Here is a 27,545-nt window from a genome sequence, read left to right as displayed (position 1 = left end):
TCACCTGTTTAAAAGGCTGAAATCAGCAGGTATTTGACATTTAGGCGACTATACAACGTATGCTCGAAGGTTTGATCTAAATCCGTGTCCACTTGCATGACGAATTGTTTAGAGCAACAAAAAACACATCTTTTTGTTCTAATTAAAGGTGTACAGAAAAGAAAATTGAATTTGAGCCCACTTTGGGTGATAAAATTAATGTAATAACTCATCTTTCAGACGTTGTAGGCCAAACTTTGTGCAAAATTCTATTTTTGAGTAAATCCGGGATGAAAGTGTGTATTTTTTTTTTCGCATTGGATAATGCAGGCGCACGGATTATACGTCAGCCTGTACACAATTCACCAGCCACTGATATTGGATCCGTAATCCGTCATTCAACGTCTGAGACACGCACACACACGGAGCTCGGGCTCGCCCCAAGCTTTGAATATCCCGCCCGCTCGATAACGACCAATCAAATTCGTTTTCCTCACTCGGGTAAACTCGTGTTGCAGCTCGTGACAACTCGGCGCGACAAACAGGACAAACGGCCATTTCTGTACACCTTTAAAGTCCAAACAGCTCAAATATTCATCCAATAACACATGACAGAAGGGAAACAACAAGCTCTCACCTGTTTACTAGGCTGAAATCAGCAGGTATTTGACATTTACTACACAACTTATCATTGAAAACAAAGTCCACTTTGTTAAAATCAACTTGACTAATTGTTTAAACTTATCTCAGGGCTTCACTCTGCCCCTGTATGGAGGCATTTTGCCCCTAAAATCTGAGACAGTGCAAGTAAATATTTCATCTACTTGCACACGTGCAACCAGTAAGTTTGCTGTTTTATTTTTAACACTGGTGAAACTTGGAAGAGGCGACTCAAACAATCTGGAATCGGTCATTTCAGGTGTCAGGCCAGTGTGTGTGTGAGGATCATGAATGAAAAGGAAATGTGAATATTCGCTTTGCAAGATGATTTACGGTTTGGGCCCCTAGATTTTCTGCTGCTTGCCCTCCTAAAGTTTTCAGTAAGGGACCAAGTGTGCTCCTTGTGAAAAAGTTACATTAACTTCATAAACACGCCATTGTTAATCAATGAGTCACTGTCATTCCTACATGATGCAGGAAGTTGCTGAATCCTGCATCTTTATATCCGACTTTAATCACATGGAACAACACTCAGATCAGGCTGAGCTGCTGAGAGAAGACGTGATGATGTTGAATGTTTATTTCCCACCGTTGATGAGCTGTTGGTCTGAACGGGGTGTGGAGTGGAGGCCAAACAAAAACTGGACCAGATCGGAGGTTTCCGTCTCAGGGCAGCAGACGTTGATGTAATGCTTATGTAAACTTAAATCAAAGCCACACGTCCTCCTGACTGTCCTTGTTTCCTGAAGAAAAAATAACTTTGAGGAGTTTCCAGTTGAAACAGAGGCGACGTTTTCCTCAGGGGGAGTTTGGGTCATAGGGCCGTATACTTATAAAACATATAAATCATTGCAGTTAAAGATTTAATTATCTTTTCCTGAGAATTTTATGCCATTATTATAGTATAAACCTGAACACTGTTGAATAACTAACCATTATTTTCATTATTTATTATTCTATCGGTTATTTAAATGATTAATCAGTTGTAATTTAGTTGTTTGGTCAATAAAATGTAAAAAAAATGTTGAAAAACATCAATCAGTGTTTCTCAAACCACCAGACGACGTCTTCAAATGTCTTGTTCTGTCCACAAACCAAAGAGAGACTCAGTTTATTGTCATAAAGGAACAAAGAAACCAGAAATATTCACATTTAAGAAGCTGGAATCAGAGAATTTGGACTTTTTTTTTCTTAAATAGCGATTATTAGATTATCAAAATAGTTCACAATTAATTTAATTTAATTAATCGATTAATTGTTGCGGCTCTATAAACCTTATGAAGAAGAAGTTAAATCCATGAAGCTAATTAATGTCAATAGATGCTCATCGAATATTACAGATAAACAGTTTGTGGCTCCAATCATGAGCCATTAAACCATAGTAGAAGGGGGCGCAATGTGGTGATGTAATTTAAAAGAGGACCAGGAAAACGATTGATACGAAACAAATTGATAACAATGCCGATAACTGATAACATTTATACTAGTTCATGTTCACACCCGAAGTTAAAAAAGAACAAGATGTAGAGAGTAAAGATGAATTTAACATTATAGCTCTGCCTCTGACTTATTAACACAATTATATCATAACAAACACAAGAGCAGTTGTAACTCTTAAAAAATAAATATGAATTATTGTTTCAGAGGGCAAACAGACTAACCTCATAAACCAGCCTCTCCCGGAAATGCATTTCATTTCATTTCTGAGGGAGAGTCTGGCCTCATTCCCCCTGTAAGTGTTTGGGGTGGGCGGGAGCTGGGCGGGAGTAGTAGCGTCGATGGACAACCCCATTCAGCCAATCAGCAAGTTGGTATATCAAACTTTTGCCGAATCCAGTTGGAAGAACAGTGAAAACGTTGTTTCCTTCAAGAAAGTCAACAAGCGCCGACTCTCGGTCTTGTTTAATTGCTGTAATGGACGGTGTTTCAGTAAGAACTTCCCTTGTTGCTGTTTTTTCAGGCTGCTACTGCTAAATAGCTCTACCATGTTTGTTGTGGTAAGAGTCGTGCAGTGTAGAGACGTTATCATCCGGGGCTTTGCACCAGTCGATCCCTGATTGGCCAACGTGCTGTGTCAATCACAGAAATCTGAGCGGCGACGCTGATTGGCTCGGCCTTCTGAGGATTTCAGGCCATGAATGAGGTCAGACTCTCCCTGTGAAGTGAAATGAAAAGCATTTCCGGGAGAGGCTGGTTTACGAGGCTACAAACGGACTGAAATTGAGTCAAATCAAGGCAACGCTGGTTCTAGTGGCTCCTGTAGCTGTGATTAGTTTGTAATTTGCGACATCACAGTTAATTTCCATTGGTGAAGCAGTTTTTCTTTTAGATGCTTTTTTATTTGAACATTTTGATCCTCACAGTTAGAAATCACCTGGATGTTGGTGAATGACGCCACAGTAACTTTACATCTATACACTGTAGATGTAGGAGCTTCTTTTCATGTCAAACATGAATTCTCCTGAGCTCGGCCATGTGACGTCGGTCATCCGCCACCACTGACACACCACATTTCACGTCACTGGTTGTGTTTAAAGAACAACTGTCTGGGGATCAGTTTCCCCTTTTATACGTCCCCTCCTCCTCCTCCTCCTCCTCCTCCTCCTCCTCCTCCTCCTCCTCCTCCTCCTCCGTTGTCTTTAAATTGAACCTGATTGAACTGGTGTGAGGTTGTTTCCACATAGGAAGTTGAGGAAACTCGCTCCCCCAGTGTGATGCGCTTAAACATGTGAGATCAACCCCCCTCCCCCTTTTCCTCGGAAAACGACAGAAATAGACGCCGTAAGACTTCAGCGTTTTGTTGAGGATGTATATTAAAAAGAAAAAACCGTAGAATGATCCGGCTGTGTGTGTGTGTGTGTGTGTGTGTGTGTGTGAAGCTGAGGGATCAGAGAAAAAACACAGACAGACCAAAATAGTGACAGTTTACAGTTTGTCCCAATTCATGAAGTCAGAGTTTCCATTTAGCATGAACGACCCGACAGCACCAGACATTTACATGAACTCTGGTATTGTAAACACAGGTCCATACTGAAGGTTGTAGTATTATTCATGCTGTAACGGCTTTTGAGGTGTGGAGGGATTGAACATTTTTGGAAATAGAGAGAGAGAGAGAGAGGATGCAGATCTAAAGAGAGAACATGCTCTTCAGGCAATTAGAGGATGTCCCACTTCTGTAAAAACCTGCTGCTCCTTCTGCACATTTCTGTCTGTAACGTTTGTCTCATTGTTCTGCTGCTGCTGCTGCTGCTGCTCACTGTACACAGCTGCTGCAGGCGGCTGCTTCCTGCCGCGCACTCAACAACACTAGTGCCACGTTATATATATATATATATATATACACACACACACACACACACACACACACACACACACACACACACACACACACACACACACACACACACACACACACACACACACACACACACGTATACTTAATGTGAACAGTTCAGCAAACGGAAGATGAAATGATCTCCAAAAGACTTTAAACAGTACATATAGATGTATAGAAAAGGAAAATGTTCCTCAGCAGAGGTCTGGGCCCCTGCATTCAGTAGCTAATAATCAGAATCAAAATACTTTATTGATCCCCAAGGGGAAACCCTTGTTAAAAGAGCAAAGTAGTCAAGTGACAGTAGACAAATAAAGAAATATAAATATACAGCAGGGAAAATAAGTATTGAACACGTCAACATTTTTCTCAGAAAATATATTTCTAATAGAGCTATTGACATGAAATTTTCACCAGATGTCGGCATCAACCCAAGTAATGCACACATACAAAGAAATCCGAACATTAATGTCCATAAATTAAGTTATGTGTAATAAAGTGAAATGACACAGGGAATACGTATTGAACACATGAAGAAAAGGAGGGGCAAAAAGGTATGGAAAGCCAAGAAAGCAGCTGGAGTTTGTCAGTATTTAGAATGTAATCCTGTCTCCTATCAGTGCAAAGTAATATCTGCTGGTTTAGTCCTGATTGATGCCTTTTAAAAAGGTTTCTCACCACCAAGGTGTCAGACAATAAGGATTGCATGATGGGTAATAGCAAAGAGCTGTCTAAGAGCTGTCTAAAGACCTACGCAACCAAAGATTTCAGACAGAAGAGTCAAAACAATAATCAGAAGGGTTCCCTAACAGTCCAGGACACTGGTGGAGAGCTTCAGAAAGACCTGGGATCAGCAGGTACAGTTGTTTCAAAGAAAACAATAAGTAATGCACTCAACCGCCATGGCCTCCATGCACACACACACCATGCAAGACATGGAGTTTATCATCTTCCACGTGCTGAACTGTTTCACATTAACAGACATTTAGACAAGGGCTCAGTTTTCATGAATCCATCATCAGTAGATCTCAGAGGTCCGGTTGTCGTTGGCTCCTCAGGCTCCGGTTGAAACTGGAGGATGAGGATGAGCAGCATCATCATCATGAAGTCTCGTTATAAAACGATGTTGCGTTTTGTCAGAGTTCAGTCACATGATTAGATCTGAAGCTGTAGCCTCGTCTTGTGGTTTTCATGGATTCATTCATACCGAACTTTGATTAGAGTCGGTCTGTCACGGTGAAGAACCGTCACAGCCTCAACACGTGTCATGCACGTAATTAAATTAAAGAAAAAAAGGACTTTTAGTTTATAGAATAAAACAAAAACGTGTCACATACCCATAGATATTGAAAACCAGAGAAACTGATAACTTTGCAGTGGTCCTTTAAATTTTTCCAGAGCTGGATGTCAAGTCTTTTTCTCTTCAGGCAGTTGAATTTGGCACTGTGGTTTATTGAATTAATTGATTCTGAAAAAGTTCATCCACAGTGATTTGGATAATCAATTAATCATTTCAGTGAGTTATCAAACAAGCGAACCAGATATTTATTGATTCTAGCTTTTTAAATGTTAGGATCTGATCATAAACAAGATTAAACTGAACTTTATCTGGTTTGGATCTGTTGGATTAATTGGACATTTTCCTTTTTATTTTCTGTAATATGTTAAAACTGCAGCTCAAACTACAGTTTCAGTGATTGTTTGTTTCATCCCAAGTTTGAGGTCATTTTGATGGTTTTAGTGGATAATTTAAAGTTTCTATACAGAATTAAAAGATAAGGGAAATTGCATCGTCTGATTTTCACAGTTTTTTAAAAGATCAATTATCATGTAATCTATTATTATTATAATTTCATAGTGTTATGTAACTTCATGCACAGTGAGAATCGGCGTCTGAACCTGTGTAGAGTGTTTATGTAACGAGGCCGCGGCTCCGTCAGTCGTCATCTCAACCTTCACGGTCGACTCGAGACGTTTTAGAGATGATTGAGATTTTCTCACGGTCGGTCTGCGGCCGCGACCTCGTCCTCGTCTGAAGGACACGCGCTGAGAAGAGAGGGTTTATCAGAGCTGCTGCTTCTCTTCGTCTGCAGCGACTGTAGGATGAGTAAATACACTCACAGTAACGTCATGGAGTCGTTCCTGACTTAAATCCACATTTGAAGAAGCTGTTCACGTGTTGCAGCTTCTTCATGTGTCTCGTCTGTTTTCTGTGTTGAACTGTCGTCATGTTGGGATGTTTGGCCGTTAATCCTCCCCCCAAATCAGATTCAAATTTCTAACGCTTCTTATGTTAAATATTCAAATTATATTCAAACTTTTAATGTTTTTTTCTTTTACCTCATTATATTTGACTGAATGCCTCTGAAAATGTCAAATGGTGTAACCACAAAAGAATGATAAACATGAAATATTTGATCCATCTACAGTGGATTTAAGTGTAGTTATAAAAACTATACTTTCTCCTGAAAACATTACATTGAAATAGATTTTTTTAATGTATTTCTATTTTATAGATTTAAGATTTTGATGAAAAAATAGCGGTTACACCTCTTGACATTGGGTTGCATCACGTCATTGACCCATTTACACCTATACCATCTTATTATTACGTCCTGTGTCCACTAAAGGGCATTCCAACCAAATCAGTTATGTTACATTTGCAATACACTTAAGCCTGCCACACACAAAGATAATCGGCCCCAATTTTCCCCCTTTAAAAGTGTTCAGAAAAGAAAATTGAATTTGAGCCCACTGTGGGTCTTAACATTAGTGTAATAACTCATCTATCAGACGTTGTAGGCCAAACTTTGTGCAAAATTCTATTTTCAAGTAAATCCGGGATGAAAGTGTGTGTGTTTTTTTTCCGCATCAAATTTGTTTTCCTTACTCAGGTAAACTCGTGCGGCAACTCGCGACAAACAGGACAAACGGACATTTCTGAACACCTTAAAGTTTTACCAGCTCGATATAAAACTTCAAGAAGAGAAATCTAAATGTTATAAGTAGTTGAACAACAGATCAGCTGATCAGTGATAGACACCAACTGGTCCACTGATCGATTGATAAAAACAAAAACAAAAGGTGTGTGTGTCGTGTGGGAACACGTAGGAACCGGTATATTTGGAGCTGCTCTACGACGCACAACAACAACAACATAGTTTGTTTTATCAACATGTTTACTAACCTAAACGTCACGATGCACAGCGTTATAATTTGCGTCGTTGCAGAAGGAACACGTTGGAACGACAGTTTCACCTTCGAATGTTCTCATTTATAAAATAATCTGAATTCTGTTAAGCTGCGTTCACACCGGACCTTTTATTTTTGTCGCTGTCGCTCGCATCGCTCCGAAAACAACACTCCGTTGCTCAGCTGCAGCCGCTCGTCAATTTGGCACAGAGCCACTGACTCACATTTTCGCTTTGATGACGTCATGCCCACTGCCATGTGCCTCTGTTTACACCGGCACCACCGGGATCACGGCAGCCAATCAGCGCTGAGCGGCGAGCGAGCGACTGACGGCCGGAGAGTTGGGATTTCTCATCCCCAGTGACGGAGCCCCAGTGTTTTTTCGCCTGGGCGATTAAACGCTCAATCGCTCCTATGCGTTCACTTAACATGTAAACTTGTCGCTCGTTCAAAAAACAAAAGGTCCGGTGTGAACGCAGCTTTAGAACGGTGAAGTTCGTTCACTAGTGTGACGGTGCAGCTGCTGTAAGACGTCAGGTGAACACAACAAGACTTTTCTCCTGGAGGAAAGTTTTCTTGCTGCATTTTGACATTTTATAAACAACAAACAGAAACCAACTGTAAAAACTGGAGTAAATCTGATGTTTCAGGTTGTTTAGAAGCTTCAGCTCCGGCTTCGACTCTGTTAATGAAGCTGTTTTCATCACTCGTATCTTTTGATGTCTCAACTTCTGGACAGTTAATAATTGAAATCCATTCATATTGAAACCAAGCAGCCATTTTGTTTCCAGCTCGCTCTCAGCTGTTGGTGTCACGCTCTTCTTCCTCTTCTCCTCCTTCTCCTGGTAAACACCCGCGGCCGTCCTGTAACTGTCGGCTGTCTTCATGTCCCGACCTGTCAGCTGCTACTGTCCCAGATACATCACCCATCGCTGCTGTTGTGTTACTGTTGTGTTACTGTTGTGTTGTTGTGTTGAGCTCATGACGAGTCCAGAGTGTTTTGGGCCAGAAAGCAGCCGCTCGTCGTCGTGACATTCCTGAAATACTCTGTAGTCTGTGGGCCTGGTGTCGTGATGGGAGCTGATAAGATGTGAGGAGGGGGGAGGAGAGAGGGGGGGTGTTGGTTGTGAAATGGGTCACTTTACGAGAGCGAGCGCTCCTTCCTTCCTTCCAGCGAGTTGAACACATTAATTAGCTGCTTTGCTGCTTTTCTGCCCGACTGGAGTGGAAAACAGAAGAGCAGACGCGTCGCATCATCATCGCTCTGTGATCCAGCTGCAGTTCAGCACAGCAGCCCCCGACCACATCACTTACCCCCCCCTACACCCACACCCCCGACCACATCACTACCCCCCCTCACCCCACCGCTGGTTCAGTTTTATATGTACACACTATACATTTAGTTGGGTTTATCTGCACATTTTATATCCTGCATAAAAACAATAATGAAAAAAAAAGAAATTAAACATTGTGCAGAAGAGGTGGAAGCCAGAAAAGACTGATGGAAACATGTAAAAACAACAGTGGTGTTCAAAAAAAAGAATAAACTTAAAACCTTTGTTTTTAATAAAATATATGGTTAGGGATCTCTTAATGTATTAAAACACAATTAAAAATCATTTTTTTATCTTGGTTTTAACTCTGGCTATGGCTTTGATCTTTTGTGATTAATATTGTTTTTAACTGTTTGATGTTTTGTTCAGGCACCTTGAGATGCATTATTTGTATGAGAGGTGCTGTATAAATTAAATTATTATTACAGAAATTCACAACATTAAAAACGAGAGAAAAAAGTAGCATTTATGAGCCTTAAAAAGTCTAAAATGTGAAAATCTACATTTTAGGCCTTAAAAAGACTTAAATTAGTTGAAGTATTATGTTCATTACGCCCATCCTACCTCTAATGCTCAATAAAATGCTCCTGCAACACTTCATGGTGCCGTATTGAATATATTTACAACTACAGACTTCTATTGCAGCCAATTTACTTTGCAAGTCATGTTGTTGTGACTCTGCGTTTCTTTTGTACGTTTTTTGTTTGTCATGATGTCAGTCTTAGATTTCATCCACAATGGTCTAAAAAGTCTTAAATTTGAGTTGGTGAAACCTGCAGAAACCCTGGAGATCGAAGGATCCAGAAGTGTTACGACTCATTGCTGAAGAATTATTTTTTCAGTAGTTTTTATAGAAGCAGGTTAAATTTCTCCGTAGAGAAGCTCCTCTGTGTTTTAAAGTGCGTTGATTGTGGGACGATGAAAGTCCTGTGAACGTCTTGTATCATATGAACAGATGTTTGAGGAAAACTGAACCAGTTGTGTCCAGATTAACACCGTCTCTCCCCCCCTCCCCCCCTCAGGCCCTGGCCATGCCCTCGAGTGCACGGGCGGGCAATCTGAAAGACCCCGATGTGGCAGACCTCTTCTGCAAAGATGATCCGGAGAAGCTGTTCGCCGACCTCCGAGAGATCGGCCACGGAAGCTTTGGAGCCGTTTACTTTGTGAGTACCACGTCCAGGAACGTTTTGCTTCTCAGTCACAGTGTCTTCACTTCCAGCGACAGTAGTAGACAGGAGTGTGTCGGCCGGTTTCTGCTCTGACGTCACACACACAGTCTCAGTTTGAAGTCGTCACTGCAGGTACAGAGTTCCCACTAACCTAGAAAACCTGGAAAACCTGGGAGATGGTTGACCAGTTTTCCAGTCACGGAAAACACACGAAACACGTGAGGAAAAAAAATGAGAAAAAAGTCCTGGAAAATAATTTTTCCCACCGTGACATCGGCTCCCAGAGCTGTTTGACTTTTTCAACCCCACCGAGGAATTCATTCCCAGAGAAAACTAGAGACTGAACTGCTGCGTGTTTCCAGTCGGAGCTGCTGTCTCCTCCGCTGGGGGACAGAGAGAGGAGCAGCTCAGAGCTGGAGCGGCCTGGGTTAACGCGTCTAGTGCTAAAAACTAACAAAAACACATCATATAAAGTTTGCAGTGCTTAAAACCGCTGTGCTACTTCCTGGTATCAATACAATCGATTTTTTACCATTTAAAACAATTTGGGATCGATATGTCGCCCAGAAGGCCAACTTGGATCATAGGAAAATAAATCGATGCATCAATGTAGTAGATGAATTATTACACCCCTAACTCATGATGAATATTTGTGACTTAAAGGGATAGTTCAACATGTTGCCATAATCCCTATAGTCATAGCAGTAGGTTCGTTACCTTTGATTGTCGGTGCAAGCTATTTTTAGAACAGCGGAGCAGAGCCGTGAGCTGCTCAGAGCTACGCTACGGAGGCTCATTATGGGATTTCTTGGTTTCCCTCATCAAACTCATCAAATACACAATCCACACAATTTCCCTCTAAAACAACTCTGTGTGGTAACGTTGTGTTATTATCTCATAGCGTGGTGAATGTGCAGGTCACAACTTGTCCACCAGAGCGTTGTGGAGTTGTTGGATTGTGTATTTGACGAGTTTGATGAGGGAAACCAAGAAATCCCATAATCAGCCTCCGTAGCGTAGCTCTGAGCAGCTCACGGCTCTGCTCCACCGTTCTAAAAATAGCTTGCACCGACAATTAAAGGTAACGAACCTGAAACAGCAGAAACCTGATGAAGCCTGTTTATAAATGATATTTAGGTAACTCCTGTTGAGTTGCTGTTGTCTCTTCAGTAAAATTAGAAAACATGAAGTGATTCTCATCTTCAGCCTGAGGAAGCTGTCGAGTGCTGAACAGTTTCTCCATCTGGTGGAAACAGTGATTCACAGAACGAGCCACAAAGTCTGACTCGTTAAATATTCAAACATACGAGCGGCCGGACGGACGCCGCCTGTCGTCTGCAGCTCGTCTCGTACGTAGCTTCCTGTTCCGAGTTTGAAGGTTTCACTCAGAGAGACTGAATGCTGAGATTATGATCGAGTTAAATCAAACGTTTTATTTTTTAAATGCATCTCTGTTGAAACCCCAGCCTGAGCCCAGGAGTCCAGCTGAGTCTGAGTGGGTGATGCAGAAACAGAAACAGAAGGAGAGGTTTAGCTGCAGCTGCAGGAGAAACCTCGGGGAGACGACGTGTCCAACTCCTCCACAGTCTGAGTGTCAGAGGATCTTAACAGCCCATTAGAGACCAGACACGCTACAGAAATAGACGCTGTGCATCAATTTACATCCATTTACCTGCTTTTATCATACTGTGTGTGTGTGTGTGTGTGTGAGAGACCACCAACCAGGGATTTAAAAACGACCTGAGACACTACAGGTCAATAGGATAAACATTTAAACTATGACATATCACCATGAAACTTCCCACTTACATTAAGAAAACAAATATTTTTTTGTATCACAAGTTGTCGAATTTTATGCTTAAATATGTAAATGAGGCAATATCTGTTGAAATATGCGCTCATTTACATATATTTCCAGAACAGAAATCTGAACAATGGATAAAGCTACTGCTAAAATTCTTGTTTTATTTTGTTGACATATTAGAGTCAGAAGTTTTTACAGAGGAGGATTTTAGATATCTCTTTTTATCACTCTGTAAATGACAAGATAATCAAAAAAATTTTTAATGTCTCCATGTTTTTAGGAATAAAATGTTGTATAAATGAGGCTGTGAATGATATATCAACAATCCCCTCTGTAAAAACCTTCAGAATATAGAAAGGGATCAAAGTGGAAGGTTTGGTGTCTGTAAGAGCTGCTGAAGTGGAGATTTCTAGCTCAGAGTATAAGAATAAACCGCATTTAAAGACTTGTATTAAAATAACATAAATTGTTATTATCAATCGTACTTTTGTGATTTGTTGCTGATACAAAGGAAATTACATTTTTTGGAGCCACATCATTGTTCAGGAGAGAGAGAGCTTTACAACGATAGCTGACATGACCTGGGTCAGACTAACTTCTGATGAATTTAGGAGAAATTTACAGACAATATTAAACAAAATGAAGTAAAATAAAGACTTTAATGTGGATTTTCTACCGTTTATTTCCTCTATTCTGAAACAAGACATAGTAAAGAAGCAAAACAGCCCAAAATCTCTAAATTGACCAGCGCATGAAAGAAACAACAGTTTTTGCCTTAAAGAAGATGTTTATAATAGTATAGTTAGTATTTTGGTCCGTCCGTCCGCTCAGTACCGACGGTCTGTAATCGTCCTGCATCACTGAGCCGTTGACACGTCGTCGGTGTCATCGCTGGGCAACGACACGATGCGGTCTGGTGTCTGATAGCGGCGCCCTCACTGGGGATTTAGGATTAATCCGTTTGGAGGATTAAAGGTTTGGACGAGCTCGGAGGAAGATATCGGCCTTTCATCCCAAAATAAATCAATCCTCTAGTTAGTCTGGTCCCGGCTCTTTGTTCTGAGCTCGTCGGACCGGTTACACACACACACACACACACACACACACACACACACACACACACACACACACACACACACACACACACACACACACACACACACACACACACACACCTGAACGGTTTGAGCTGCTGAAGCATCGGGATCACAAACAGAGTTCAGACCAATCAGAGAAGAGAAGAGAAGCAGCGATGAAGACTGAGATCACATGTCGATGTCGCTCCGTTCAAGTCCCGACGTGTCGATCAAAACAGGATTTAAAGAGAATTTCCCCAGGAGATGGAACTGGTTCTTGTGTAACGGCAACTTGTTGTGGCTTTTATGCAAATGCAGAAGACGGTTGTAGTGTTTTTCTTCACACACACACACACAAACGAACACACAAGAGCCATAACGGCACTAAACGCAGCTGACAAGACAGAGTTGTTGTTTTTTTATTCATTAAATATGAATATATAGAGTGAATATATATTTTTTTACCTGTATTTTTTTGGTTCCTTCTCCTCTAATGCCACCTAAGGAGGATTGAACCTCTCTGTTTGTTTGTGCTTGTTGCAAAGACATTAAAGACATCCTCCTCTATTCTATTCCACAGGTTATAGTTTCTATTCAGTGCTGCAGATGATCAGATATCAGGGGGTTAAAGAGCACAGATTTCTCCGACGTGTGTAAATATTTCTGATCAGATTTATCTTATTCAACACAATCGGCTCCGTCCAGACTGGAATAAAACAACGTGTGAAAGACGGAGGGTTAACGTTTAACTTTAGAGACTGAATGAAAACTCTCTCTCTGCTGTGGGTTCATGTGGAGCTAAACTTCTTTAATTAAAACGACTGAAACAACTCAACATGTGGAGGGAGGAGGAGGAGGGGGGTAAATACGAAGCAGATTGTTTCTCTTCAGTTCATTAAAAAAAAAAAAAAAACCCTTCTCAGTCAGAATGAGAAACAGCTGCAGAGTTAAACCAGATGTGAACTGAACCACAGCTGCTCCAGAACCAGAACCACTGGATCGATCCGACCTGTCCAGGTGTGAAGCTGTTGGAGCTCCACCGTGGCCTTTTCTTTTACTTTCCCTTTGTCCTTATCTGTTGTTTCTCCTGAGAATCAACCTGTTTTCATGAGCTCACTGTGTGTGTTTGTGTGTGTGTTTGTCCCGCAGGCCCGAGACGTGCGCAACAATGAGGTGGTGGCCATCAAGAAGATGTCGTACAGCGGCAAACAGACCAACGAGGTGAGGAAACACCTGAGGGTTTTAAACCGCTTTATTTTTTCCCCAAATCCTGTTTTTTTTTTCTGTTTTAAATTTTTAGGAATTCGTTTTTTTTTAACCTTTCACTCTTATTTTAATACCAAAAAGAGTGTTTTTAAAATTAATGACTAAAATCTACACAAATTAAATAGAAATTACTTTAAATTTAATGAAAACAACACTTTTCCTCAGTTTTCCATAGACATACTGTACGTTCCTCTTCCACATGAAAACAGCGTTTCAGTCAAATTCAGCGTCATATTCCGCGTTAAAAATAGATTCCGTTTTAATTGGCCAAAACTTTTATCAACCTGATTCCTTCCATCTGTTTTATTCTGCAGCTCCTCAGTGTTGAACAGAGCTGCACAAGCCACAACTTGTACTTTACATGATATTACCCATGTGTGTAACAGCAACACTGATCCAGTTACAACCAGGGCCAGACTGATATCGCTTTGGGCGGTTGATATGAAGGAATAAAAAAACAAAACAAACCAAAAGCTGCTTTTTTTTTCTTTCTTTTTTTTTTAGTATATTTTTTGGCATTTTTGCCTTTATTTGATAGTACATAGTGAGATAGACAGGAAAGGGGGAGGCAGAGAGAGGGGGAATGACATGCAGGATTCGAACCGGGGATGCCTGCGTTAGCCTCTACATGGGGCGGCCGCCTTAACCACGCCCAAAAGCTGCTTTTGATCCTTATAAATATAGTTCACACATGTGACAAAGATAAGTTGAAGGAAGAACATTTGACTATTTTCACTGACTTTTATTGTCACTTTTCTGTGTGTTTGGGGGAAGCAGCAGCTGAACAGTTACAACACAACGTCACAAGCCCCTTTAAATATTTAGCTTTAAAAAAAAAAAAAAAAAGAATAAAATGATGAAGCAAAAACAAAGTGAAGCTCTGACACAAAGGTTAAGTCTATTTACAAAAATGTTATTATTATTATTACCTGTAGGTAACAGGGAGGTGGATCAGTAAGTGAAGTTATTCTGAATCAAACTGGATGAAACTGGATGAGGACTGACTCTATATGTGTGTGTGTGTGTGTGTGTGTGTGTGTGCAGAAATGGCAGGACATCATCAAAGAGGTGAAGTTCCTGCAGAAGCTTCGTCACCCGAACACCATCGAGTACCGAGGATGTTACCTGAAGGAGCACACGGCATGGGTGAGTCTGAGGAGGAGGGTGTGTGTGTGTGTGTGTGTGAGCTGTGGTTCTGGTTGTTTTATCTCTTAATAACTGAGTATTTTCCATTTTCCAGTGTTGATTTTAAACTGTGTTAGAGACAGTATTTGTCCGTGTGTGAGGAGGAAAGACGAAGAGTTTTGTGTTGATGTCGTTCTTCCTCTGTTTCTGTGACGTCATCATCATCATCATCATCTTCATCATCATGATGTCACCCTTGTGTCTCCTTCAGCTGGTGATGGAGTATTGTCTCGGCTCGGCCTCCGACCTGCTGGAAGGTCAGTGCAGCTCCACACACACACAGTTGTGCAGTCATTCAGTTAGAGACGCACAAGTCAAGAGCAGAAGTCTAGGTTTTACATTAGAATCATGAAGCTGATGGTTAAAATAATAATCACCTTCATTTATTTGAGCTGAAAAATACATTTAAAAATCTGAAGATAAAAAAAGGATGAGATATTTGAATAGTTATAAAATCCCCAGTTTTGCTCTGATGCCCTGTAACAACCTGAGACTGTGTAGTACCACATAATACTTATATTAAAATGATTATTTTTCGGTCCATTATTAAAATCTGATATTTATCCGATTGGAAATTTGATCATTTATCGGCCGCTGCAGCAGTGTGTTCACAGTGAAGTGAAGGTCCAGCACGAACAAAAAATACATAAAAAAAAAAAACATGAAATGAAAAGCAGATTTCATGTTTGAGAAGCCGTCGGTGTCTCCTGGTTTTATGATCTGAGAAAATAAAACTGGATCAATCAACTTTAAATTCTGGATCCTCGTCAGCTCTTTACCTAATGACAAAAGTATAAGACTTAGATACATTGTATAGGAAAATAACAACTCAAAAATCTACAAATCGACATTATTTAACATTTCATAATGAAAAAGAGAAAAGGTCAGATATTAGTAGGACGAAACACAAACCAGCAGCAGCTCATGAAACACTGGAAGAAGCTGTTTAACACGGTTTACAACTGTTTTCACCTCGGTATTAAATAAACCTGTGTTGACGGACTGACCCTGAACGCATCAGAGGGACAAACTGATCTGAGCTCAGTGTCAAACAGCAGCAGCCAACATCTGTCTGCAGAGGTCCGGCCCATGACTCAGCATCTGTCCCGTCTGCACTGTGCTGAGTCATGATCTGCTGGCGGCCGCTGGTCGTTACTCACCAACTCAGGAGGAGCTGGAGAACCGAGACGCCACCTGCTGCAGAGAATAGATCAGATTAGATCAATTAGATCAATACTTTTATTGATCCCAAGGGAACTTCAAACCTTCAGTAGCAGCATCAGATGCACAACTAGAAATATAAAGAACATAAAAAGCAAAAAACACAGAGCTCAAAGCTGCACACGCTGAGTAAATGAGATAAAGAATATACATTATGATGCTAAAAGTAGAAAAGAAAAAATCAGTTTGCATCAAATATAGTAAAAGTTTAAAAACGTTACAAGAATGAACTTGAACATGTAACTCAGTTAATTTATCGGATGTAAACGAGTCATTAAAGTGAAGTTGAAGTGTTTTTTTCCTCCGTCTGTCGTCCTCTCGTCCTGTCGACCCGAGTTATTTGTACAGGTTCATCTCTATAAATCATGGAAACGTCAATTTCCAGAAGTTCAAACAGCCCCAACCAAGTATTAAGTGCACAAAGATGGACAAATATAAGCCATAAACATTACAATTAAAAGAAATTAAATAAATAAAGACATGAAATGTTTCTTTCTGTGTGTAAAGGATCTATATAATGTGTTAGTTTTACTTTTTTGAATTGAATTACTGACATAAATAAACTTTTCCATGATATTCTCAGTTATTAAGATGCACCTGTACGTCTTTTCGACCTGAACCTGGTGCATCCAGTTGTTGTGTTCGGACTAGGGGTGTGACTTTGTACACGTGTAAACGTTTACACGGAATGAAACTGTAAACGTTTAGTAAAAAATCCCTAAACGATACACGCAATTTTATTTATTTATTTTTTTACATAGCGTACATTTTTGGGGGGGGGGGGCTGGGTGAAAAATAGTCCCGCACACTGTCTTAATTTAGAGAAAACTATGATTTAATAAAAATGATGCTGTGACGCGCTTCCCTCCTTCAGACAAAATATACATTATGATGCTAAAAATAGAAAAAGTAGAAAAGGAAAAAATCAGTTTGCATCAAATATAAACGTGTAAAAGTTTAAAAACGTTACAAGAATGAACTTGAACATGTAACTCAGTTAATTTCTCGGATGTAAACGAGTCATTAAAGTCAAGTTGAAGTGTATTTTTCCTCCGTCTGTCGTCCTCTCACTCGTCTTCTTCCGTTTATTCCTTTTCTTCACAGTTCACAAGAAGCCGCTGCAGGAGATCGAGATAGCTGCTATTACCCATGGTGCACTGCAGGGATTAGCATATCTTCACTCTCACAACATGATTCACAGGTCAGATCTCTCTCTCTCTCTCTCTGGAGTATTAATTATTATCGTTCATCACAACATTTTACTGCAGAAACCTCTGGAACATGTTTGTGTGTCTCGTTCCTTCTGCTCAGATCAATAAAATAAGTAAAATAGAGAATGTAATAATAACGATGATGATGATTTCATTTCCATGTGCAGGGACGTGAAGGCAGGAAACATCCTGCTGACCGAGCCGGGTCAGGTCAAACTGGGAGACTTCGGCTCGGCCTCCATCGTGGCTCCGGCCAACTCCTTCGTAGGAACTCCCTACTGGTGAGTCCAGATAAAACCTCCTCACTGCTTTACTGCTTTGAACTGAATAAACTTTATTCTAAATGCCAGCAGCACATGTACACATTCATTCAAACGACACGACAATAAGTAGACAGAATAACAATAGATAAACACATAGACTACACTATTCTCCCTCCAGATTAAGTGAAGAAGGAACATTGTCCCACCTATTCTTATCATGTCATAAGCTTCAATCATTCTACGGCTCCTTGTTTGAGTCTGTAATCCATGCAACCCAGTCCCCATTCACCGTGTTGTTTGTGCCCAATCCGGACGGTGTGAATAGTAGTTGTGAAGCTTTTCCCCTTTCAACATTGTTTGCCAGAAAGCTAATTTTACAATCTTGGAAATCTGAAAGGCCTCCTACATTTGAAATGTGGTTGAGGGAGTTGGGAAATGTATTACGTGATCGTCACGTAGTCCACGCTATCGCGTATTTATGACACTTTTTTTTTACCAGGCCTACTGCTACTCTCGTCTTTTACTGACTTATTCTCTCTTTTTTCTGGCCATCTCACGTTTTTAGTAACGTTGGGTTTTAAAAATGCTGCTTATTTCGGGCCTTTCTCTTAGCACAGAGTAAATCTCAAGCCCCACCAGGACTTTTTCAGGGCCGATCTGTGTACCTACCAACCCGAAAACTGTACTGTTCTGTGTAGCACCACAAACTATTGTTCATATGTATCTATTTTTTTTGTTATGGAAACAATGAAAATAAATACACAAAAAAAAACGAACAAACGGCACCTTTAAACATATATCTACAGGGTATCCGCTGGGTCTTGAAAAGTATTAAAAGGTGATAAATCAATTTGGGGAAAATTAAGACCCTTAAAAAGTATTAAAAAGTATTTTCCGACTTTATAAAGTCTTAAATTTTGAAGGTATTTTTTCTGAATTAGCTGTCCAAGAGTTTGAGTCCTAAAAAACATTGTGAAAGTGTTTGAATTTATTCATTTTATTAAAAAACAAAGATGAACTGGTACATAAAAAAGAAAAGAAGATTGTTGTTTTTGTTTTTTGAGAGTGGAGCAATGTTTTTTTGTTTTGTTTTTGGATAAATTTTGCCTTATCCTAGCCTATTTTGAATTCTGTAGCATCATAGAGTCTTTATCACAAACTAAAACTGTTACGTTAAAAGTGTCACTGATGTAAATGCTTACAGCTTGAAGCGGCGGTGAGGTATTGAAAAATATTGAGAAGGTCTTGAAAAAGTCTTAAAAAGGTATTAAAATTAACTTCAAGATTCCTATATACCCTGATCTAAAAATGCTTTTTAATAATAATGGCTAGAAAAGGGTGCTAAGAAATGTGTGAAATATAAAGTGCAGAAAATACATACAGCTGCCTTACACTAGTGGTGATCTGTTGAGTCTCATCTTCACATCTGAACCAGAAGAACCAGATGAACCAGACTGTTGGTTGTTGATGATCTGAGAGTGTGTTTGTGTGTTTTCCATCAGGATGGCTCCCGAGGTGATCCTCGCCATGGACGAAGGCCAGTACGACGGCAAGGTGGACGTCTGGTCTCTGGGCATCACCTGCATCGAGCTGGGTACGGCCTACTGACGAGCTGCTGACGAGCTGCTGACGAGCTGCTGACGAGCTGCTGACGAGCTGCTGACGAGCTGCTGACCGGTCCTGACTCTGACCACGATGTGAAGCTCAGCGTGTTTCTGACTCTGTGTTTGTTCTTTCCACAGCGGAGAGGAAGCCGCCGCTGTTCAACATGAACGCTATGAGTGCCTTATATCACATCGCTCAGAATGAAAGCCCCATCCTCCAGTCCAACCACTGGTGAGTGACCATGACGACGATGACGATGACTCTCTGCTTCTCTCTGCTCCTCTCATCCTTCGGCTTCTCTCTTCTCTCTCTAACGTCACCATGAATCTCTGTGTTTTCTCCTGCAGGACGGATTCCTTCCGTAACTTTGTCGACTCTTGCCTTCAGAAGATTCCCCAGGACCGTCCCACCTCAGACGTGCTGCTGAACGTGAGAACACACACACACACACACACACACACACACACACACACACACACACACACACACTCACACACACACACACACACACACACACACACACACACACACACACACACACACACACAAAATGACTAACAATACCGTGAATAATCAAATAAAAGCATCAAATTCTCAAACAGACTTCGGTCTCCTGTACTGGACCGGGTCTGGTTCTACTTTCTATCTTTCTAAGTTCTTGTAAATGTACAGAACCTCTCAAAGCCCATGATCACCTGTTTGAGCCCTTTCTAAGCTGCTTCATTGCTGCTACAGTTCTCAACGGGCATGAACTTTACAACGTCACTTGGTCTGACCCGTGGGTGTTGACGCTCATACCCGACCAGAGTTATTTGTACAGCTGCATCTCAATAAATCAGAATATCATCTAAAAGTCAATTTCCAGTAGTTCAGGTCAAACTGTCCCAACAAGGATTGAGTGCATATAGATGGACAAACTTTTCAAAAGGCCAACATTACATTTCTTTATTAAAATGCTTCTTTTTAAATTGGTCTTTTGTAATATTCAAGTTTTTGGAGATTCTGAATTTTAGGTCTTCGTTAAATAATAATAAGCTATGATCATTAGAAATAAAAGAAATGATGCAGCTCTGGATACTACTCGTTCCTTCTGTTCTGACTCTGTTAAACAGTAACAACAGAACCATTTGATTATATTATATTTTAGTTTAGATAAGTTTATTAATTTGTTTCATTCATTGAAAAACAAAAATAAAACAATTAAAAAAATATAATTATGCTCCTGAATGAAAATGTAGGTTGTCCACCCCTTCTTTCAAGAAATCCTTTTACAAATTAGATAATATATGTATCCAAGCAAAGAAGTAAATTGATAATTTACAATAAAATCTAATAATTAAACGTCCTCACCCCTCTGTCCTCTGCCCCCCCCCCCCCCCCCCTCAGCACCGGTTCCTGTGCCGCGAGCGCCCGCTGACCGTCATCATGGACCTGATCGCTCGGACCAAGGACGCGGTGCGAGAGCTGGACAACCTGCAGTACCGCAAGATGAAGAAGATCCTGTTCCAGGAGACGCAGCAGAACGGCCCCGTGTCCGAGGGCGGGGAGGACGAGGAGGTGAGGGGGGGGAGGGACTGTCACACCTGGCAACACCCGTTAAAGGACAATTCCGGGCAAATTCAACTCGGGGCTTTACTTTCCTAACATTTTAGGTCTAAAAGAAGGAATCTGAAGATTTTCAGTTTAATTGCTCCTGTTTTGCGGTAGTTAAGCTGCAATTTTTTTTTTTACTTCAAGCAAGCCGACATGTTTGTAAACCTAGATCTAATTCAAAGTCTCGTGCGAGACCCAAGTTGACGCTCGGTGTGTTCACGTACAGTCGGAAGCTCCCGTTTGTGTCATAAACACAGGAATATCAACTCTTGACTTGCTTGAAGTAAATAAACTTCTGGGTGCATGTTTGAGTCGCCATCTGACGCTGTCTGTGGCTTTGAGGAATGGAAACAGCCTAAGCAGCAGAACTTCAATCCGCTCCCATTCATTGCTTCAGATTCCTTCTTTTAGACCTGAAATGTTAGGAAAATAAATACAGCCCCGAGTTGAATTTGCCTGGAATTGTCCTGTAAGACCTGTGGGATAAAACAATGCGCTTTTAACTCCGCCTTCATGTTCACGGGTCCAGATGTTCAGAGTCGCTTCAGTTTCACATCTGGAGCTGCAACGGTCGAGGCTTTAACAAACACATCCTGTCTGTGTGTGTCTCTCTGTGTGTGTGTGTTTGTGTGTGTGTGTGTGTGTGTCAGGAGGTGGAGCAGTACCTGTTGCGGACCGGGACGGTCAACAGCATGGAGAGTTCCCAGTCCGTCCCCAGCATGTCCATCTCTGCCAGTTCCCAGAGCAGCTCGGTCAACAGCCTGGCCGACGCCTCAGACGACAGCAGCAGCGAGATGGCCATGATGCAGGAGGGAGAGCACACGGTCACGTCCAACAGCTCCATCATACACCGCCCCACGGTAACACAACAACACACAACAATACACAACAACAACAGCTCCATCATACACCGCCCCACGGTAACACAACAACACACAACAACACCTACACTAACTACAGCTCCATCATACACCGCCCCACGGTAAACTACTACTACAACAACAACACTAAGGCCGTCTTTGCACTGCATGGGTCAAGTGTCTCAAATCTGATCTGCAACATAAATGTGTAAATGGGACAAATACACATCATCAGATGTCTAAGGATATTCTCATTCATCCAGGTCATCGTTCTTTTCTGGGCAAATTGAATCGAAGGCAAGGCAATTTTATTTGTATAGCCCGTTTTTACAAACAGTTTGTCTCAAAGGGCTTCACATGGCATCGTAACAACATCCTCTGTCCTTAGACCCTCACATCGACTGAGGAAAAACTCCATAGAAAACCCTTTTAACAGGGAAAACCAGGAGAAACCTCAGGGTGAGCAACAGAGGAGGCAACTGGACTTGTATTTGTCTGGGAAGACGTTTCGCCCTCTTGTCCAAGGGGCTCCATCAGTTCGTACGCAACAAGTCTCACTAGTCCGAGACGACAAATACAAGTCCAGCTGCCTACGATTCAATTTGCCCAGAAAAGCATCATCAGATGTTGTCAGATCAGATTCAGTGGAAATAAATCAGATACAGATCAGATATCAGTCAATACGTCTGTAATCTGAACAGACTGATCTGTTCTGTCCTGGTAATGCAGGTCGTACGTATGATGATAATATTAATTCCTGTTCCCACACGTTTCACTGAACCTCTGTAGCCTGTGATTGACAGGTGGGTCTAGACTACCATAGCCAGCTCACTAGTTCTGGTTTTCATACAACCATTAATTTATGTGTGAGCGTGAAAAAGAAAGCGCCTGTGAGAAACACCTACCGGGGGAAAAACTGAAACGAGCTGATTAGAAATGAAGAGAGAAGAAACAAACAATCTGTGTCCAAGAGGCTTTGTGAGGATCAGACAGTGGGATGACGTCACCGCTCCGCTCCACGCAGCCACTTGACTCACTTTATTTTGAAAGGACAGACCGGATGTTCACTTTGTAAACAGTGACGTGTCGGATATAAACTCTGACTCACCTTCCTTTATAAATATTATGGAATTATAACGTGACCTAATAAATCTCCTGGGTGGGTGGTAGGGATGTCACGATTACTTGTTTTCACAATTAATCGTGGTTTTAGACGCCACAATTAATTAATCGTAAAGATTCCTAAATACCGTCACTTTCCAAAAAAGATGATATGTCAGAACCATGTCGACAAAGTAAAGGTAAATGCACAGATACTGGTGAATTTACATGCATGTACGTAACACTGAATTGGTAGGAATTTAAATGTAAGCGTGTCATTTGTAATAAAAAAAAAAAAAAGATGAAAATAAACTTAAACATTTGGTATAGATTTGAAACATTTCCCATGGGGGATTAATAATTGGTCCTGTATTAATACATATTTAAAATATTTTGTGTAAACAATCAGTTATGTTAGTATATTTTGGCTATATTTGATTTTACACATTCATAGTGTTTAAAATAAATTGATTATTGCATAATAACCGTGATAATCGTAAAAACCGTGATTATTTCTCTGACAATAACCGTACCAAGAAAATCTATAATCGTGACATCCCTAGTGGGCGGTTTCACCTGTAGAGCCACACACACACACAGCACCTGAATCGGCTCTACAACCACTGACGGGAATCACTGCTCCTAATTAATAACTGTCTTTTTTTCTGCGCCCAAAACTCACTGGTTGTGTCACCGTGTAGCCAGATGATTGATGTCTGTTTTGGAAGTCTGTCTCTTTAATCGGAGAAAAAAAAGAAATGAGGGGGAAAAAAGCGATTGACAGACGATGTGAGAAGCCTTAACGCCAAAGAGAAACACAGACAGAGCAGAGTTTATTTACAGATCTTGATTGACAGAGGACGTCCAGCTTCCTGTGCTGCTGGGATGGATTCAAGAAGCTTTTCACACTGAATAATATGAATTTAACAAGTATTTAATAGCAGCGGGCAGAAGAATGGTGTTTTTTGTATTATATGTAAGAGTCTCATTTCATTTCTTTATTTATTGAATTGAGACAGTGCACATTCATCAACACTGACGCATTAATAAGCATTAGTGTAAATGTGCCGGACTTCGCACAACTGCTAAATTTCATCCACAGTCCCAAGGCAGGTTTCTAAAAGACATAAACATAGAAGACTTTAAAACCTTGTGATGACAAGTCATACAGTGGACAATTACAAGACAGAACACAGACAGACGATATCAAGGCAAAACAGACGCAGACAAACAACATAAGAACAGACAATTTTAACCCACAGTTAAAGAACAATATACCATACATGCCCCGGGAACAGACATCAGATTAAACAGTATTTAAGCTATATGAGTGCATGTCAGATTTGTTTTTAACCAATGTTTGAGATTTTTTTTAAAGAGTAAGTAGTTGTTGCAGTTTCTGAGTTCCTCTTACAGAACTGACTGTCTCCTAACTCTTTACTCTTCTTCCTCCTCCTCCTCCTCCTCCTCCTCCTCCTCCTCCTCCTCCTCAGAACCAGGACAACATCTATGACGACCCCTACCAGCCTGAGATGGATCAGCCTCAGGTTCCCTCCGCCGGACGCCGTCGGGCCTACTACAGGAACCGAGACCACTTCGCCACCATCAGGACGGCCTCGCTGGTGAGTCCACCTCTGACCTCTGACCTCCTCTTCCTCCTCCTCCTCCTCCTCCACTCACACACAAACATTCACCTCCTTACGCCAGGAATACAGTGGGAACGGCCGCGACGCGATACGTAAGCGGGGCAGAGTGGAGTTTTTTAACTGCTACACCAGGCACGGACGCGACGCGACACGGCTTCACTGTGTTTGTTGCAGCTTCAGCTTCACCTTGTCAAGCTGCAGTAAATGAGTGACTTTATGCATCTCAACACATTTTTACATCCCTCCTGTTAAAATGGATTGACAGTACCTTTTTCACAGGTAATCTGCTGACTATGTAGGTTTGCAAGTGCAGACAATATTACATTTTAAATCAATTAACTGTTTAAAGCAGTACTAAAGAACTTTCAGTTTTGGTTGAGTTTGGCGGCGCCTGTGGACCAAAGCGGTAGTGTTTTGCCTGAAGGAAGACTCCATTTCCCATGAACACTAGCGTGAAGCCCTGTAAATATCCTGCATTAAAATTAACAGAAGACATCAAAACTAAGTTTCTGTTTCCAGTGGATCATTTCAAAGTGAAAACACAAACATAATCCATTGCTAAAGTGCCGTTTTGCCTGTTCCCTCCTTGTTGTGACTCGCAAAAGTGAAAGTGAAAGTAAAGTGAGAGCCGGGTTCCTACCATGCTCCTCAAAGCTGCTTAGTGCCAGAGAAAGAGATACAGACTCCCTCAGACCACGACAGAGGTGTCATTCAACTTGTTGTAAGTCGATGTATCATCACAAAAGTTATGAAAATATTTTATGAAGGTTGAAAAGTTACTTAGTGCTGGTTTAACTACACGATCATGGATCCACAATGTAAAAAAACAAACCCCATAATGTTGCACTGCTACTGGCTTTGCCTCTGGTACATGAGACATTTATTTTAATCACTTTTAAACGCAATATATTGGTTTTATACACAGTTCTCTGTAGTTTTCTACCTGTTGGAGGGCCGCGTAGCCACGCCACCAGGAAATAAAATAGACTCGGCGCGAAAAAGAAGAGAAACGCCGCGCGACGGCCGCTGGAGTGCGCGTCGCTCACATGGCGGTGAAGGAGCTTCCATTGACTGAATGGGCGCGAGCTGCTGCGGCACACGTTTCGCGTCGCGGCCGTTCCCAGTGTATTTCAGCCGTTACAATCAAGCAGAAGAAGCTTCTCCTCCGTGAACACACGGCATCAGTATCTGTCTCTATTTGAAGAAACCTGCCAGAACTCTCTGGTGTGTTACATGATGCTTTATTTTAGTCGACCCAGGAGCAACACACACACACACACACACACACACACACACACACACACACACACACACACACACACACACTCTGAGGTCTTGAGAGAGAGCAGCAGCTCCACAGATCAGGGATCAGTTTCGATCCTCCCGGTGCTTCAGGTTTCTGTGACCTGAGTCTGATATTTACAGCTCAGACTCGTCTCAGTGTTTTGGTCTGTTCAATAATCGATCAGCTTCACACCGGAGTCACATGTCGTCACGGTGACCAGCTTCATCAGCTGCAACTTTGATGGTTCAGGATGTAAAACACAACCTGCTCAGTGTTCTTTCTTCTTCTTATCCACCGCTCCAAAACAGAGCGGACTGTCACAGTTCCTACTGTCTTTCTGTGTAAATATCTCATACAACATGAAAACCTGCGGCTTATAGCCTATTCAAGTGCGGCCTATATATGTACAAAATGTATTTTCTTTTAAAATTTAGCTGGTGCAGTAATTTTATTGTTTGTTTGTTTTTTATAACTGATTTCCAGCCAATGTGTGCAAAGCAAAGAAGTTGCAAAAGTCTGCAACAAAAAAAAAAAGCTGCAAGACACAAGTGGTAGAAAATATTTAGCCGAGGTTGTCAAGTCTGTGAAAGAGTTACTGCCCTGAAATCAGTTTAAAACACAGAGTCTCTGACATGTTTCAGAGGGAAAGAGCAACACATGAGTTGGATGAACTGGATCAGCTCAGAGATACTTTATTCACTGCACTCACTCTGTTTCAGCTCCATCATCTCACTCATCAGGTTTCAGGTGTCACCACGACGCTCTGAGAGACCAACACGTCCTCATGTCTAAGTCCTGTTGCTCCTGTTTCTCTGTGTGCAGGTGACGCGTCAGATCCAGGAGCACGAGCAGGGCTCGGCGCTGAGGGAGCAGATGTCCGGCTACAAGCGGATGCGGCGGCAGCACCAGAAGCAGCTCATGGGTCTGGAGAACAAGCTGAAGGCCGAGATGGACGAGCACCAGCTGAAGCTGGACAAGGAGCTGGAGAACCAGAGGAACAGCTTCTCCACCGAGGCCGACAAGCTGTGCAAGAAGCACCAGGCCATCCTGGAGAAAGAGGTGACGGTTACACTCTTCACATGGTTATATATGTTATATAATATATAACATATATATATAACCATATTATGTTATATATGGTCTTAGACACCAACACTGTCCAGGTTTTATGTCTCTTCATGGAGGTTGTTGCTGGTTAGAAAGTTCACATCACATCACCAGCCTCTAGTGTTTACACTGATCCACAACCTGTCGGTGTTTAAAGGGACTTATTCTGCTTTTCCAGCTTTAATGTTGGTTTCATGCTTTAATCCTGAGGTAGGAGTGTGTAGAAGGTTCAGGAGCTCTGAGTCGCTGCAGAGTTTGATCTGAAGTCTCAGTTTGACTCGTCTCAGGTTGAGGGAGAGTTCCCTACGAGGCAGCTCTCCTGGCTCCGGCCTCAGGACCCTGTGGTAGATGATTATCAGACTTTTAGAGGGAGGTCGACGTTATATCAAACCGTAGCTACGATAATAATAACAGATGTGGTGGAGCGTTTAGCGTTGACCTTCAGAGACGTCTTGTAAAACTCGTTGCTGCGACGGAGGTTCAGGCTGCGTGTTTGTGTTTTCATTGTCAGGGTCCAAGACGAAGACGAACAGTTGTAAGGATGAAGTCATAGACATTTATTAATATGTTAAAACGGTAAACAAGTCAGATTCTGTACTCAGAGAGCCAGAGTGGAGGAGACGCACAGACGATACGTATACGATAGTTCTGGAG

General features: G+C 41.5%; 1 protein-coding gene across 1 annotated transcript in view; it reads left to right on the top strand.

Annotated features, from left to right (window-relative positions):
- taok2a (TAO kinase 2a) overlaps positions 1-27,545 on the top strand; it is a 39,772-nt gene that overhangs the window by 2,076 nt on the left and 10,151 nt on the right. The window contains 13 exon segments of the mRNA XM_083976474.1: positions 9,522-9,662; positions 13,698-13,769; positions 14,859-14,960; positions 15,211-15,256; positions 17,325-17,421; positions 17,599-17,712; positions 19,197-19,288; positions 19,437-19,530; positions 19,647-19,728; positions 20,686-20,856; positions 21,543-21,752; positions 24,347-24,475; positions 26,607-26,843. Coding sequence (XP_083832600.1) covers positions 9,531-9,662; positions 13,698-13,769; positions 14,859-14,960; positions 15,211-15,256; positions 17,325-17,421; positions 17,599-17,712; positions 19,197-19,288; positions 19,437-19,530; positions 19,647-19,728; positions 20,686-20,856; positions 21,543-21,752; positions 24,347-24,475; positions 26,607-26,843 — 1,578 coding nt within the window. The 5' untranslated portion in view covers positions 9,522-9,530.

Source organism: Trachurus trachurus (genome assembly GCF_905171665.1).
Source record: "Trachurus trachurus genome assembly, chromosome: 8".
Lineage (NCBI taxonomy): Eukaryota > Metazoa > Chordata > Actinopteri > Carangiformes > Carangidae > Trachurus > Trachurus trachurus.
The sequence above is the reverse complement of the archived record's forward strand: the minus strand, read 5'-3'. Positions and strand labels throughout refer to the sequence as shown.